This window comes from Hoplias malabaricus, chromosome 13, assembly GCF_029633855.1.
Source record: "Hoplias malabaricus isolate fHopMal1 chromosome 13, fHopMal1.hap1, whole genome shotgun sequence".
NCBI classification, from domain to species: Eukaryota; Metazoa; Chordata; class Actinopteri; order Characiformes; family Erythrinidae; genus Hoplias; species Hoplias malabaricus.
Window position 1 is genome coordinate 1,431,142 of NC_089812.1, and position 17,751 is coordinate 1,448,892.

General features: G+C 45.7%; 1 protein-coding gene across 2 annotated transcripts in view; it reads left to right on the forward strand.

The window, feature by feature from the left end:
• Nucleotides 1–17,751, forward strand: part of abat (4-aminobutyrate aminotransferase) — a 38,764-nt gene that overhangs the window by 9,624 nt on the left and 11,389 nt on the right. For both annotated transcript variants that reach the window (XM_066641845.1, XM_066641844.1), the window contains exons 2-5: nucleotides 3,417–3,555; nucleotides 5,408–5,505; nucleotides 6,055–6,084; nucleotides 11,967–12,084. In XM_066641845.1, the coding sequence (XP_066497942.1) occupies nucleotides 3,486–3,555; nucleotides 5,408–5,505; nucleotides 6,055–6,084; nucleotides 11,967–12,084 (316 nt within the window). In that variant the 5' untranslated portion in view covers nucleotides 3,417–3,485. The remainder of the gene's footprint in view (nucleotides 1–3,416; nucleotides 3,556–5,407; nucleotides 5,506–6,054; nucleotides 6,085–11,966; nucleotides 12,085–17,751) is intronic.

Genomic DNA, 17,751 nt, shown 5'->3' on the forward strand with positions numbered 1-17,751 from the left:
CTCACAGACATTCACCCGGAGTGGGACTCGAACCCACAACCTGCTGTGCCACCGTGCTGCCCTTGAGTGAACCTCTGCAGGGTTAAATGTTTCTAGACCTTTAGTTTCCTCAGGGACTCCTAGTTTCTTTCATCTGGAATTTCTTTCTCTTCACTGACCTAACTGTGTCTAACCTCCTAGAACATTCTTCTGAGGTTTTGATGGCAGGCACAAGAACATTAGTGAGGTCGGGTAGTGATCTGCGATGAGTAACTTAACAAATCCCACTCTAAATATGTCCAAAACTACTGGATGGAGCTCTGTCAGAAAATGTAGTCCCACTTCATAGCTCTGTGGCACTGTGCCAGGTGAGTTTAGGCCCCTGCTCTAATGGCCGGTTCTTTTCTGCTGAGATTAAATAGATTGCCCACATCTGTGTCCGCTAAACTCACTCATTAGAATTTTGATACGTATTCCACAGTAGTATGTGAGCGTATGAGTCAAAGCAGTGAAAGCAGTCCTCTGATTTCTCTCTCCGAGACAGCTGTATATCCCCCTCCTCAGGGTCTACACCTGTTTAACCCACTTCCTGAGCAGAATTCTGAGATGGAGGCTTGTGTAACAGCTCCGTCCAGAACCAGTTCCATCCAGTCGAGTGTCTGACTCTGTCTGTCTGGTCTGGTCGGGGGGCTTCAGGAGCGTCTGGATTTTTCCTGCTCTCGCCGCCTGGATTACATAAGCCTCCCCCCCCCCCATCAATGTGGAGCAGAAGGAGGCGTTCTCCTCTCGCTCTGATACTGAATAAAGATGAATACTGATGAGCTCCAAGCTCCACTCCTCCCTCCTTTCCTTATTGCATGACGTATGTAAAGAGAAAAGCAACTCACAATACACGAGTTTAAAGGAGACGCTGAATAAATCTGAATAAGTCTTATTGTTTTTGTAAAAATACAGAGACAAAACTGAGGTCCCTTTTAAGAGACGTTTTTTTCAAACAGCTCCTAGAGCACAAAGGAAAATGCACTTGAAAGATTTAAGGTGGATCTTAATGTAACTGTTGGCAGCAGAATGTTATCAAGCATTGTTTAAGTAGAAACAGAGCTTTATTCTCAGTTAAAGGTGGGGAAAAAGGCACTTGAATATAGTTATAGCGCTGTTTAAGGTGGAACAGAGCATGTGACCATTTAAGGTGGTTTGTAATTCTGGATAGAACGCATTCTCTTTTGCATGGCACGTCTTGTTTGCCGTTAAAAATTATACGAATTGAATAAACCTGCACATTTCTACAGCCACGCTTGTGTTTACAAGAGAATCAGCATCAGCCATAGCTCATTAGCTTGTTCCTCAGTCTTCACTTAGTTCGGTGGTGTTCCCAATCTCCCCACCCTCCCCTGTATAAGTGTGCAGTAGTGATGGAGCTTTTTCCAGTACCTTTGGGGACAAGTTGGAGTGCTGTTTGTGTGAAGCCTTCCTTGAGAAATAATAACATTTACTACTTCACAATTGGAACAAGCTCTCGGTTAATAGCCTCCTTTTCTGAAAGATCGCTGGATGAACAGGTTGGTTATGTGTTGTAACATGATGCAGTGTAATGCAGGGCTGTCCTGAATGCTATTTTTCAGGTTTCATAGCTTCTGCTGGTATATATTCGGTGAATGTTCAGATACTCGGAGAGTGGGGTAGTGTAAGCTGTACTTTGGCTCCCAGCATGGCTCCACTCGCTGAGTCGTTCGCTAACTTATGCGCTACATGGTGCTACTAAGGGCACAGAGTGTACACGAATAAACCAGAGCTTCGTGGAGATGTTCTAATTTGAGGTGTAAAGCTGACAAAATGAGCTGTAGCTTTGCCATGCTTCATTGGTAGTAGGTTGCTTTAGCGTTTTAGGCTTCGTTCAAGACTTTTATTGTTGACGAGGCTGAATACATGTGGAGTGGAGGGTTGCTTTTATTGCCAAATTTACCCAAAAAAAATAATATCCGAATCTCAAAATTATAAACCGAATACCTACCCAATGAACAAATATCTGAATATTCAGGGCCAGCCCTAGTGTAATGACAATAGTGGAATATAGTCCGCGTTGTGGAGGTCTGTATGAAACTTGAACATATGGCAGAAATAGCAGGAGTGAGAAGGTTCTTATGGAGAAGGTGAAAGCATTTGTCCCTGTTAATCCTGGTGTGTGTGTGTGAGAGGGTGTGTGTGTGTGAGAGTGTGAGAGAGAGAGAGAGAGAGAGAGAGAGAGAGAGAGAGAGAGAGAGAGAGACACAGAGAGAGAGAGAGAGAGAGAGAGAGAGAGAGATTAGTCATCGTCCTCTTGGCCCAGCTGTGTCCTCATGTGGCTTCTGGAGTTCTCCAGCTACAGCCGAGGCAGTTTCTGCTGGATTAAGAGCGCTGTTAACGGGAATGTAGATGATTCTGGGAAAGGGCTGTTCTCACAGTAAAACAAACTCCTGGTGGAATGAGGTGTTTGTATAAGAAGAAAAAGAAAGTGTATCTGTAAGTTTTCTTTCCTTTTTGTAGTGAAGTCCCTGACTCAATTTTCCCAAATTAAGGATAAGTCCTGGATAATGTGGTTACCCACTATTTTAAACCTTTCAGCTCCATTCGCTCCCATTCATTTAGGACCCACTTGTGGAAGCCCTCTGGTGTTTCGCAGTAATTTTGTGATGCAGAATTTCGGGGGAAACAGGAGATTATATGATGCTTTAGAATCACAATCAGATTGTATCCTTATCCTTTGGTTCTTTAAAATGCACTCTGTCCAAGGCCTTCTGAGTGTTTAGTGTGGCCCTCCCTCTCCACCCGTCACACCGTAGTGAACATTCTCCTCCAGTGTGTTGAGCTGTCCAGTGACGTGGCGGAGGCAGATTGAGAAGAGGTGACGTTGACGGACCTTTACTTGTCTTTAATGAATCATGTGCTCCTCACTGTCTCAGGTTGAAGGGGTCCTTGCTGTCGGCTAGGATTAGAGATGACTTACCTATGATGACCTATTGAGGAACAAATTAACTGAGTTGAATCGTCCTGAAGAAACTGTTCTGAGATCAGGGGCTTGTTGTTTCTTTCTCTGTTGATTCTCTGAATGAAGGATTTCCTAGACTGCTGTGGCCTAGCCTTAGATCAGACTGTTGTTGGACGCCTCACAGAGCATTTGTAGGAGGTCCATGTCCTGGAGTTCCTTGCCCACTCCTGGACTGATGTCTTTGCTGTTCAAGATGATAAATGAATACTGTACCAGCAGATTCTGTTGGACTGATCTCCCTGATGATGATCTTCTGACATCGTTAGGGCATGTCTGGTCCTGCCTCAGGAAAAATAGAGGCTGTGTGTTATATTTTCTTTCTTTAATGCTCCCTGTAATATCAGAAACCTCATTTTGTGCATGAAATTACTGTTTCTCAGCGTTATTTACGACTCTCTTATGTTTTTTACAGGTGCGGTGAAAGGCAGGTGCTGTGGACTGTCTTTCTTTCTGTCTATAGTTCTCTCTCTGAAAGCTATCTATGGCATCATCTCTCCTCAGCCGTCAGCTGTCTCGCTCTCTGCAGCAAAACCTGCGTCTCTCAGCTCCAGGTAAAACACACACAAGACAAGCTCCAAATAATTAAGTCCTTTTGTTCACTAATATTCTAAATACTTCAAATACAAATGCAACAGAACTGTGGTTAAATGCATGTACTAACCACTAGCCACCTGTATTTGACCTGTAATAACCACGATGTCCTGGAGCGCTCATTAAAGTAAATATAATAACAGCCTCAGAAATGTCCAAAGGCCAGGGTCCACAGTTACTCAACATGTAAATCAGAGACTGGTTCTGTCCGGATGCTACCAGTCCCCCCCCACGATCTGCAGCTAAGGGCAAAATCAAAGCCCACACGATCATCCCACTGCTGTCAATCACTTTGCTGCTCCAGTTGTGATCAATCTCGGTTTAATCAATAACTCACTTAAACAACTATAATGCTCACAGCAAGGCACACACACGCTGGCTCTGGTTCAGTCTGCTCAATTATTCCTATCAAAATAGAAAGATTAAATTTATTATATGTATAAATCATTCGTTCATTCATTCATTCATTATCTGTAACCCTTATCCAGTTCAGGTTCGCGGTGGGTCCAGAGTCTACCTGGAATCATTGGGCGCAAGGCGGGAATACACCCGCTGGGGCGCCAGTCCTTCGCAGGGCAACACAGACACACACACACACACACACACATTCACTCACACCTACGGACACTTTTGAGTTGCCAATCCACCTACCAACGTGTGTTTTTTGAGCGTGGGAGGAAACCCACACAGACACAGGGAGAACACAACACACTCCTCACAGACAGTCACCCGGAGGAAACCCACGCAGACACAGAGAGAACACACCACACTCCTCACAGACAGTCACCCGGAGGAAACCCATGCAGACACAGGGAGAACACAACACACTCCTCACAGACAGTCACCCGGAGGAAACCCACGCAGACACAGAGAGAACACAATACACTCCTCACAGACAGTCACCCGGAGGAAACCCACGCAGACACAGAGAGAACACAACACACTCCTCACAGACAGTCACCCGGAGGAAACCCACGCAGACACAGAGAGAACACAACACACTCCTCACAGACAGTCACCCGGAGGAAAGCCACGCAGACACAGGGAGAACACAACACACTCCTCACAGACAGTCACCCGGAGGAAAGCCACGCAGACACAGAGAGAACACACCACACTCCTCACAGACAGTCACCCGGAGGAAACCCACGCAGACACAGGGAGAACACAACACACTCCTCACAGACAGTCACCCGGAGGAAACCCACGCAGACACAGGGAGAACACACCACACTCCTCACAGACAGTCACCCGGAGCGGGAATCGAACCCACAACATCCAGGCCCCTGGAGCTGTGACAGAGACACTACCTGCTATAACTATACCTTGACGTATAGTTAATTATTTTTAATTCAATTTCGTGTTTTAATATTTTAAAGCCACCTAGTCTTTGCCAAGTCCCATCCTTAGCAACACATTTTTAAAACTTGTCCTTAATTTTTGCATAGAAACACGTCCTAAATGCGTCCTCTGCAACATAGCTTTAACAACACCTCCGTAGATGCAGGTCCGTAACAACAAGCTCATTCATGCACGTCCTTAACAGCGCTTACACAGAAGCAACAAACACAAACACATCCGTAACAACACATTCAGAGAAACACTTCTTTAGCTGCTCATCCATAGAAATGTCCTTAACAAGGATTCAGCAGAAACACGTTCATAAATCTTTACCACTTCCTTAGAAACACATCCTTAAAGCTATGTTATTTTCGATGCGCTCTTTTAAGCCGCTCTTGTGTTTGTGTGTGTATTACACACTTCCTCAAACATGTGAGTGGACTTCTCTATAACTGATGTTGATTTTCCCAGGCTGCAGGTATGTGAGCAAAACGGCAACGAAACCCCTGTCCGAGTTCGAGTATGACGCCCCCTCCATGAAGACCCCCGTTCCAGGACCCAAGTCTAAGGTATTTCACCCTGTTTTTGCCACTCGTTTTATCCATCCCTTGTTCACTTTTCACTGGTGGAGCCATAGCTCTACTCTCCATTCCATTTTTCGAATCTGACAAGAGGCAAACATCGTAAATATGGGAAGTGTCTCCGCAGGCGGGATAGGTTTCACATGAATATTAAACCCACAGTGTGTCACTCACTGTGCTGCCTCTCTCTCTGTGTCTCTCTCTCTCTCTCTGTGTGTGTGTGTGTGTGTGTGTGTGTGTGTGTGTGTGTGTGTGTGTGTGTGTGTGTGTGTGTGTGTGTGTGTGTCTCTCTCTCTCTCTCTCTCTCTCTCTCTCTGTGTGTGTGTGTGTGTCTCTCTCTCTCTCTCTCTCTCTCTCTGTGTGTGTGTCTCTGTCTCTCTCTCTGTGTCTCTCCCTCTCCACTGTTTTCAATTCCTTTCTTTCTCCTATTTTCCTTCTCTATTATTGTTTCTTTTAAACTCCTTCTCTATTTCTTTTCTGTTTATCTCTCTCCATCTGTCTGTCTGTTTATCTTACTTTATCTATTCTGTTCTCCAGGAGCTGACCAGACAGTTGGGAGAAATCCAAGTAAGTCAGAGTAATTTTATATACACATATACATCCACTGATATATATATATATATATAAATGTACACAGTCTCAGATCTGATGTGATGTGAAGGTCCCCAAGCCCTCTGCGCTCTGTTCATCTCGCTGTATGTTGAGCGAGGCTAGGAACTGCCTTTAGGGCCTGGTATGTGTGTGGCTCTCTGAGTCTGTGGAGCAGGGGCAGTCTGAACTGGTCTCTCTCCAGCTGCTGCTGAGGTCTGTATGAGGAACGTGATCAGAGCTGACACACAGAGAGGGAACTAATGGCTAGGATTTGCTCCGATTTGCTCGTGTTCACGAAGGCCCTGAGTGCTGTTTGAATACAGTCAGTACGAGTCATCATCTATTCATCAGTGGAGGATGAAAATGGAAGCTGGACACGGTTTAAACAGCTTCAATAGAAAACAAACACAAAAGCCAAAGTGTATGGACATCTACTCCTCCAAAGGTAGCAGATTCTCTACTCATCATTTCACCCCTTAGCTCTACTCTGCACTTTGCCTAGGGTAGGGGTGTCTGAATTCATTCATTCATGGTCCGTAACCCTTATCCAGTTCAGGGTCACGGTGGGTCCGGATCCTACCTGGAATCATTGGGCACAAGGCAGGAGTACACCCTGGAGGGGGCGCCAGTTCTTCACAGGGTAACATACACATTCACACCTATGGTCCGTGGGAGGAAACCCACGCAGACACAGAGAGAACACACCACACTCCTCACAGACAGTCACCCGGAGGAAACCCACGCAGACACAGAGAGAACACACCACACTCCTCACAGACAGTCACCCGGAGGAAACCCACGCAGACACAGAGAGAACACACCACACTCCTCACAGACAGTCACCCGGAGGAAACCCACGCAGACACAGGGCGAACACACCACACTCCTCACAGACAGTCACCCGGAGGAAACCCACGCAGACACAGAGAGAACACACCACACTCCTCACAGACAGTCACCCGGAGGAAACCCACGCAGACACAGAGAGAACACACCACACTCCTCACAGACAGTCACCCGGAGGAAACCCACGCAGACACAGAGAGAACACACCACACTCCTCACAGACAGTCACCCGGAGGAAACCCACGCAGACACAGGGAGAACACACCACACTCCTCACAGACAGTCACCCGGAGGAGAGCCACGCGGACACAGGGAGAACACACCACACTCCTCACAGACAGTCACCCGGAGGAGAGCCACGCGGACACAGAGAGAACACACCACACTCCTCACAGACAGTCACCCGGAGGAAACCCACGCAGACACAGGGAGAACACACCACACTCCTCACAGACAGTCACCCGGAGGAAACCCAGGCGGACACAGGGAGAACACACCACACTCCTCACAGACAGTCATCTGGAGGAAACCCACGCGGTCACAGGGAGAACACACCACACTCCTCACAGACAGTCACCCGGAGGAAACCCACGCGGACACAGAGAGAACACACCACACTCCTCACAGACAGTCACCCGGAGGAAACCCACGCAGACACAGAGAGAACACACCACACTCCACACAGACAGTCACCCGGAGGAAACCCATGCGGACACAGGGAGAACACACACCACTCCTCACAGACAGTCACCCGGAGGAAACCCATGCGGACACAGGGAGAACACACCACACTCCTCACAGACAGTCATCTGGAGGAAACCCACGCGGTCACAGGGAGAACACACCACACTCCTCACAGACAGTCACCCGGAGGAAACCCACGCAGACACAGAGAGAACACACCACACTCCTCACAGACATTCACCCGGAGGAAACCCACGCAGACACATGGAGAACACACCACACTCCTCACAGACAGTCACCCGGAGGAGAGCCACGCGGACACAGAGAGAACACACCACACTCCTCACAGACAGTCACCCGGGGGAAACCCACGCAGACACAGAGAGAACACACCACACTCCTCACAGACAGTCACCCGGAGGAAACCCACGCAGACACATGGAGAACACACCACACTCCTCACAGACAGTCACCCGGAGGAGAGCCACGCGGACAGAGAGAACACACCACACTCCTCACAGACAGTCACCCGGAGGAAACCCACGCAGACACAGAGAGAACACACCACACTCCTCACAGACAGTCACCCGGAGGAAACCCACGCAGACACATGGAGAACACACCACACTCCTCACAGACAGTCACCCGGAGGAGAGCCACGCGGACACAGAGAGAACACACCACACTCCTCACAGACAGTCACCCGGAGGAAACCCACGCAGACACATGGAGAACACACCACACTCCTCACAGACAGTCACCCAGAGGAGAGCCACGCGGACACAGAGAGAACACACCACACTCCTCACAGACAGTCACCCGGAGGAAACCCACGCAGACACAGAGAGAACACACCACACTCCTCACAGACAGTCACCCGGAGGAAACCCACGCAGACACATGGAGAACACACCACACTCCTCACAGACAGTCACCCGGAGGAGAGCCACGCAGACACAGAGAGAACACACCACACTCCACACAGACAGTCACCTGGAGGAAACCCATGCGGACACAGGGAGAACACACCACACTCCTCACAGACAGTCACCCGGAGGAAACCCACGCGGACACAGGGAGAATACACCACACTCCTCACAGACAGTCATCTAGAGGAAACCCACACGGTCAGAGGGAGAACACACCACACTCCTCACAGACAGTCACCCGGAGGAAACCCATGCGGACACAGGGAGAACACACCACACTCCTCACAGACAGTCATCTGGAGGAAACCCACGCAGACACATGGAGAACACACCACACTCCTCACAGACAGTCACCCGGAGGAGAGCCACGTGGACACAGAGAGAACACACCACACTCCTCACAGACAGTCACCCGGAGGAAACCCATGCGGACACAGGGAGAACACACCACACTCCTCACAGACAGTCATCTAGAGGAAATTCACACAGTCACAGGGAGAACACACCACACTCCTCACAGACAGTCACCCGGAGGAAACCCACACAGTCACAGGGAGAACACACCACACTCCTCACAGACAGTCACCCGGAGGAAACCCATGCGGACACAGGGAGAACACACCACACTCCTCACAGACAGTCATCTGGAGGAAACCCACGCGGTCACAGGGAGAACACACCACACTCCTCACAGACAGTCACCCGGAGGAAACCCACGCAGACACAGGGAGAACACACCACACTCCTCACAAACAGTCACCTGGAGGAAACCCACGCAGACACAGGGAGAACACACCACACTCCTCACAGACAGTCACCCGGAGGAAACCTATGCGGACACAGGGAGAACACACCACACTCCTCACAGACAGTCATCTGGAGGAAACCCACGCGGTCACAGGCAGAACACACCACACTCCACACAGACAGTCACCCGGAGGAAACCCACATGTTCAGAACCGTTGGGATGAGATGGGATCCAGAACTAATCAGCAGTGTCACGGTTTCTCGCTGCAGCAATGTTCAAACATGTAAAGAAGAGCTTTCCCAGAGGAGTAAAAGCTATCACTGCAGTAAAGAGCAACAGACTCCTGATTAACCTCCTTCATTTCAGAAGAAAGACTGAGTAAGGAACGGGAACATGCACAGTAATATATTTGACTGGAAGAAGCCAAATACCTCACATCATGTGGGTCTGGGTTTTTTGAATCTCTGAATAAACGGTCTTAGATTTGTGGCCCTTAAAAAGCTAGAACGCGAGAGGAGGGAGAGGGAGTCACAGAGGGAGCTGTTGTACATTACTGCGTATTGCATAATGTTTTTCAGTGTGTGTGTGAAAGAGAGAGAGAGAGATAGTATGAGAACTCCGGGGCATTTTGCAACCTCTTTGGACCTGTTTCAACACTGTTCTGGAACAAGTAAATGTACAATCTGCATCATTATAGTGCACTAGTGTTTAAAACCCTCCTCCCGCTTAGTTTATTGCTGGGGGAAGGTGATTTAAACATAGTCCAGAAAGCCACTGTTATTTCAGATTTAATCAGCGATTGCTTTCACTGTGTTTAATGTCCTCTTTTTATCATCTTACGGGCAGAGGATTGACACACACTCATCCAGTGTTTCTTCTAAAATGACGGTTGTTAATTAGGGCAGTTAAAGTTAAAGTTATAAAGTTACAGCATCATTATCTTAATGTCTGCACATGCGGTGGTCATATTGCTGGACATGTTGATAAGAAGATTGGGGCTGGCATTGCAGTTTGCAGGAATGGAAGGCGGAATCAGCAGACTCTGTTCTACTCTCGGGGGGGGGCTATGAGCTGTCAACAGAGACCAGACGAAACAGACTTCTGCAGAAACGACAGTAACTTTAATTTGTGGATAACACAAGAACAAGAAACACAAGAGAAGCAGTAACACCAGAACAAGGCGAGGGACCGCGAAACCTCCCGCTCTGATTGGAGGGCTCAGAGTTGTGTAGGTCCTTGTCAAGCATGGACTCCTGTGAATTAGGAGGAGAGGCCAGTGTAACTTGAGCTATTGTCACCTTGTCAGTTGCATAGCTAACTTTCTAAAGATGGCTCTGACTGAAAACAGTATATACACACTGTAGAAACAATTATTGTAATGTCTGTTTTTTCCAATGTCATCAGCCCTAGTGTTAATCAGTGGTATGTTGACCTTTACGGTAACAACAGCCTACACTCCCCGGGGAAGGATTTACACTTAACGTTTAAACATTGCTGGTGGCCAAAAGAGCATTAGTGAGATCGTTTACTTCTGATGGATCATTAGAGGATCACAGCTCATCCCGAAGTTATTGGATGGAGAGCCATTACTCCAGAGAACACAGTGCAACTCCTCCACAGCCCAGTGCTAGGAGGCTTCATTGTCCTCTGACAGGGTCTTGGGCGGGCTTAACCGAAGGGTTTTGACCACAGTGGCTGCATCTGTAGCTGAATTTACTCATTTTCAATGGTGTGTGTATGTAACATATAAAGGCTTGCACCAACATGCTTTTTATCGTCATCACACATCAGTTCATCTGCAGAAAACACGTCTGTTCCATTTAACACCAAAAAACAAACAGACACTCTCGTGCACACATAGTGAGAACACACACACATTCTTTAGGTTGAGGGCAGTTGGGGGTTAAGTGTGTTTCCTCAAGCGCACGTCTCCTGCGGATGTTGAGGGAGGAGACAGCACTGTTCCCTCTCTCCCCTTCGTCACTTGAATCCTTGAGACTGTTTACCTTCTGGCGTTTCTCAAATGTCTGCTGCTAGGCCTTTCACAACAATTACATTATTTATGTTTTATTTATTTAGGATATTTAAAAAAATGTTTATTATCCACTTCCATTGTCTGAATATTTTAATTAATTATATTTTGCTAAAAGTTCACTGCTCTTTAAAGGGGTGTAATTGCTTTATTATTTTCATTGTACAGGAGGTCCTCGGGTTACGTCAGTCCTGAGTTACGATGTTTCATGGTTACAACACTACTATTTACTGTATAAAGCGTTGTTTCGACAGAAGTGGTTTTGCGTCGTAACGTGAACTTCGTGTTTGGTGTGTGCGGCGCGGCGGAAGAATACACGGTTACGCGGCTTGGGACCGAGGAGGTTAGGAGGAGGATAAGTGTTTACAGTATGTTATTTACATACAGTATGTACATATGTTCCGACTTACACCGAAAATCAGTTTACGACGCGACGTAGGAACGGATCAACGTCGTAAGTCGAGGACCCCCCTGTATTAACATTATAAGTGCCATTAAATGGCAATGGTGACAGGACATGTTTTAATACTGCTTTTCTGAGGTAATAAACATAGCTTCAAGGCTCAAGTGTATTGCACATCTCTCTCTCTCTCTCTCTCTCTCTCTCTTCAATTCACAGAATGTAGGTGCGGTTAATTTCTTCTGTAACTATGAGGAGAGCCGGGGGAATTACCTGGTGGACGCTGACGGGAATCGAATGCTGGATCTGTACACTCAGATCTCCTCCGTGCCCATAGGTGAGTCCTGTTCTCCATTATATAAACGTATATTAGTGTACTAAAGGTATGTGAGGCATGTTGGTGAAAAGTGGAATGAGCCTTTTTCTGAAGTTTGTAAAGGTATTACAAAGATGACCACATGAAAAGATAACACCTGTAAATTCTCAGAGAAGTGCTGGATTGGGTTTGGGAGGACGAGACACTAACCCGGTTAAAACAGGCTGTTGGGAAATAATCATTACATCCAAGCATTCAATGGATGATGAGTCATCTGTTAGAATTTGTAATCGTTCATTCCACGGGGGGGGGATTTCTATGGATACACCTTAATAAAATGGGAATGGTTGGTGATATTAACTTCCTGTTTGTGGCACATTAGTATATAGGAGGGGGGAAACTTTTCAAGATGGGTGGTGATTATGGCGGCCATTTTGAAGTCGGCCATTTTGGATCGAACTTTTGTTTTTTCAAAGGGAAGAGGGTCATGTGACACATCAAACTTATTGGGAATTTCACAAGAAAATGGTGTGCTTGGTTTTAATGTAACTTTATTCTTTCATGAGTTATTTACAAGTTTCTGACCACTTATAAAATGTGTTCAAAGTGCTGCCCATTGTGTTGATTGTCAATGCAACCCTCTTCTCCCACTCTTCACACACTGATAGCAACACCGCAGGAGAAATGCTAGCACAGGCTTCCAGTATCCGTAGTGGCCCACCCTGTAGAACTGTGTCAAATATAAAAACACAGTATAAGTCCTGGAGGTTAAATGAGGCAAATGTAAAATTATTATAGAATAAGGTACAATTATGCTCCCTCATTAAAGGTACATTGGAGGGTCCCACCAGTGATGGTTTTGTGTAGATTTATTTGTGAGTATTCACTGTCCAATGGGAAGGGGATGTGTTGAAGAGATCTACAAACTAAACTTGCAGATAGAGCCTCATTAATGTTCTCGGACAGAATAGCTTTTGTCTGTAGTCTCTGTGTGGTGTGGAGAAGAGGAGTTCCTGTTCCTATACTACTTTGGTTCAACTTAAACAATGTCCGTCCAATTACAGACCAATCACAGTCATCAAGCGTAGCGTAATTACTTTTCTGGAGAGGTGCACGTCAGGTTACGCCGAAGGGTATGGTGTAGCGTCTGCGTCGACGCTTTGCTACGTCATAAGTTCAATGCAGAAGTTTAAACTGGGCTTAAAGCCAAAAGCTTTAGGACTAAATTGAAGACTTTCTGATGCATCATCTTAACCTAGTTGCATCTCTCATGAGCATTTTTATTTATTTTTTGTTCCCCCAAATCCTGCTGACTGAAATAGCTCTGCCCTAATCAATGTGTTAAATGTCCTGATGATCAAGGTCATCATGTCAGAATTAATTCATATGAAGAGAGAGAGTGGAAGCATGTGGCGCTGATGTGTTTGAGTGAGCTGAAAGCTGACAGATTGGCTCTGTCTTCGTCGTCTGTCTCTTTAAATCTGTGGTTTTCCAGCGAATGTGTGAGAACAGAGACAGATGTCAGATCTCTGTACACGCTGTACTCTGTACACTCAGACAAACAACTGTGGATCTTGTTGGTCCAAGTCAGAGAGAGTAGCTCTAGGCCAGTCTCAGTAATTGCATTATCAACATATTTTGCAAAATAATATCCTCAGTATTTGTTGTTGACCTTTAGTATCGCCTCCACTGTGGTGTTTACTTGTGTGTTTGTTGACAGAAGTTTCACCAGTATTTTAGCCACTCGCTCTCTTCTGTTCTCTAGTTTTCTATGGTTTATGGTTTTCTATAGTTTTCTATATATATATATATATATATTTAATTAAATATAATTTTTTTCATATATTTTAAATATTTCAATTTAAGTTTGGTGTGTTTTCTCTGTGTCTGCGTGGGTTTCCTCCAGGTGACTGTCTGTGAGGAGTGTGGTGTGTTCTCTCTGTGTCTGTGTGGGTTTCCTCCCGGTGACTGTCTGTGAGGAGTGTGGTGTGTTCTCTCTGTGTCTGTGTGGGTTTCCTCCGGGTGACTGTCTGTGAGGAGTGTGGTGTGTTCTCCCTGTGTCTGTGTGGGTTTCCTCCGGGTGACTGTCTGTGAGGAGTGTGGTGTGTTCTCCCTGTGTCTGTGTGGGTTTCCTCCGGGTGACTGTCTGTGAGGAGTGTGGTGTGTTCTCCCTGTGTCCGCGTGGGTGCTCCAGTTTCCCCCAGGTGGATTGGAGACTCAAAAGTTTCAGTAGGTGTGAGTGAATATGTGTGTTGCCCTGTGAAGGACTGGCGCCCCCTCCAGGGTGTATTCCCGCCTTGCGCCCAGTGATTCCTGGTAGGCTCTGGACCCACCACGACCCTGAACTGGATAAGGGTTACAGATAATGAATGAATGGTTTGTAATAGCATTATTATATATTATCACTGCCATTAATTGGTGATACAATGACAATAATACCGTTTTTCACAATTATTTCCGGGACAATAATATTGACCATAGTTTGTTGGCCTTCTTCTAGTTCATCATCAGTAGACACAGGACGCAGCATGATAGGGGGCTTACAAAGTATGCAGAGTATCAGATGGACTGCATTCTAATTGTAGAACTACATAGTGCTCCTCTATGGCAAGTGGACAGACCGTAGAATATCAGTGTGCATGAAGCTTTTGTAGGCAGCCAGTGAACGTGTGGTGTTCATGAACAGTGTTGTAGCTCATCACTGTAGCCGTAAAATATCGTCTTTAGGCCCATGTGTTTCTGTTGGCATTTTGAGATTTGGTGGTCATTTTTATTCTCTTGCTCTAGGCTATTTATCTATTTATTTATTTATCTATTGCCTGGCCTTGTGAATTCATCTCTCTGAAATGCAACAGAAATGATATGTACTTAGTCATGTCACTGACTCATTTGCCCAAAGCAAAATGCATTAAAAAACTGTGAAGAGATTCTCACTTTGAGCTTGAGGTAAAAATGTGCTGAGAAATGGATAGCTGTGGCTTTAATGAACTGTGTAGGGCTTGGCAATATATTCAGCACGGTACACATCACAATATTTGCTAATAGAGAATCATTTAAAAATTGCCAACTGAATGAAAGAATACAGTTTTTAATATTTTACTTTTAACACCTTAAACTGCACTTAATCCTAGAATTAAATGTGACAGAAAAAAAAAGCGAGTCATGATGTTAAAGGCTAGGCACCACTTAATGGAGCTCCATGAATATTCCACATTATTGTAGTTACTGACAGATATAAGTATGAATTAAAATGAAAATAGCAGCTTAATTTGCTTTAAAACTGACAATTTTATTAAATTGACGGAAAAACCCGAGCTCTCTACGGAAATTCTCGAACGCGACCATGACGTCACTGGTGGACAACAGCCGAACAACGCCGCGGTAAAACACCGTTATGACTGACTGTTATGACAGTATCCAGCTAAATAACCAACGTTATTCATGACAATAGCCTAGCAATAAGCTAAACTCAAATGTAGAGGTACCGTTATTCTTGTAAATGTGATCGAAGTCGAACTCGAATCCATCCGACACTATAAACCTCCGTAATGCAGCTACTTAGCCGAGTATAATCTGAGACACCGAGTTTAGCGAGTCAAGCTAACGTTAACTAACACCAACTAAAACAGGCGAAGTGAGTGTCCTTACCCTGTTTACCTCCATGTTACAGAGGCTCTTGAACACCTTTCGTTGGTGTCCTTACATGCCCATATTGTTGGAAAAGCGCCAGTGAAATGAGCTACAGATAACGGAGTGAGCGGATGGTCCTTTCCAAAGTGTCCGTTTAAAGTGGACAAGTTTAGTCCATTTTCTGGATATTTTGGGATCTTTCGGCCATTTGTTCACAGATGTCCCACTGTACATTGAATGATTGCAGCCAAAAACAACACACCTTTTCCTCATTTAGCATTAAATTAAGTGCAGCTTCTAGAGTTGTTGTCCACCGTCTACGTCACAGGCAAGACGCCTATTAGAGTTTCCCAACACCGCTGAGGGGGGGGCAATGATCTTTTAAACCTTATTCCTTCAATTAGTAAGAAATAACATGTTTTCTGATTTCAATAAACACAAGTTAGGAACTCAAACTCCACTGTATTTATTTGTTTGACACTTTCATAGAGCTGCTGCTTCGCCTTTAAGAAGAACTTGAATCAATCTGACAAATTGTATTTTTTCATTGTGTCCTTAGAGACTATTCAAGTTTGCCCTTTCCACCTTAAATCATGCAGCGGTTACTCCTTGCGTGTTTTACCAGGCTCTCATTCTCATTATTCATTCCACCTTAAAATCGTCCTGTGGACTAAAAACTTCTCTTTATTCTGTGTTAAAGATGTAGCAGTTATTTCAAGATAAAATTCAAGTGTCTTAGCTGTAACTCTACACCTTCATATGCCTTTGGTTTAGTACCTGTGGATCTATGAATATGCAAATAGTCACGGTCTCTCCGCCCATATCCTGCCACACGCCTGCAACTCTAATGTGTAAATACTCAGCCAAGGAGCTGACCACTTCAATCAGGATACGCCTTCTAGGATTAGCACCCCGCCCCCCAGCCCTCCTGACACCTAGTGGCCTGGATGTAATAGACACGCATTTCTGCACTTTTCAATAATTAAAGTAATAGATTCAGCCCTGTGTTGATCTGAGAGGAGTGAGATGAGCTCCACGCTGCAACTGGACACAAACATACATCATTCCTCACATCTCCACAGAACGGTCATTGACTTGGTCATGTAGCTTTTTCTGTCCCATCAATTTTGATGAATTGGGTGAGCTGAGGTGGCAGGTCCGGAGCCTCGATTAATCCAGGTTTGACTCTGACTGACTGTGACCTTGTCTCCCTCTGTCTCTCTCCCTCTCTCCCCTCGGTAATGAATAGTGTGATGTGACTGTTCTTGTTATTGTCCTGCTGTTCCTCTGGCACATTTATCACATTCACTCAATCGGAGAAGATCTCTGTGTGTGTGTGTGTGTGTGTGTGTGTGTGTGTGTGTGTGTGTGTGGATTTCTGCTGCCCTCTGCACACATGTATAAACACACACAAGAGCAAGTGGCATGTGCATGCATGTGTACAGTTATCAGAGAGAAAGAGACAGGGGGAGAGGTACAGAGAGGGAGAAGAATCGAGAGAGAAGGAATACTCTCCTGCCCTGGAGGGTGTGTGTGTGAGAGCTGTAGATAAGGCCAGTCTGTTCCTCGTGGCTCCAGCTGTTGTATCTCTTCTCTGAGCTTCTTTAGTCTTGTCCACAGCTGAAGGATTCTCTCTTTAAAAGAGAAAGGGGTGCTGCTCCTTTTCCTTTAGTGTGTGTCAGTTTTCAGGGGTGAAGGCAAGGCAAGTTTATTTATAGAGCACCTTTCATACAGAAGCAGTTCAAAGTGTTTTACAGAAGAAACAAATTAAAAGCCAGAATAAAATCATAAAAGTTTAGACATTTATAACCAGTAACAACACCTTAAATTCTATTCTGTAACAGACTGGTCTCCAGTGGAAGGATTTGAGGACCGGGTGGGGGGGCATTTTGAATCAGCTGAAGCTGTTTAATTTTTTTTTTTTTGGAAGTCCAGTTAAGAGACCATCACAGTAATCAATGCTAGAAATAAAGGCATGGATCAGTTTCTCCAGCTCTGGTTTAGTCAGAAAATCTCTGATCTACTGATGTTCTTAAGATGGTAAAATGCTGATCTAGT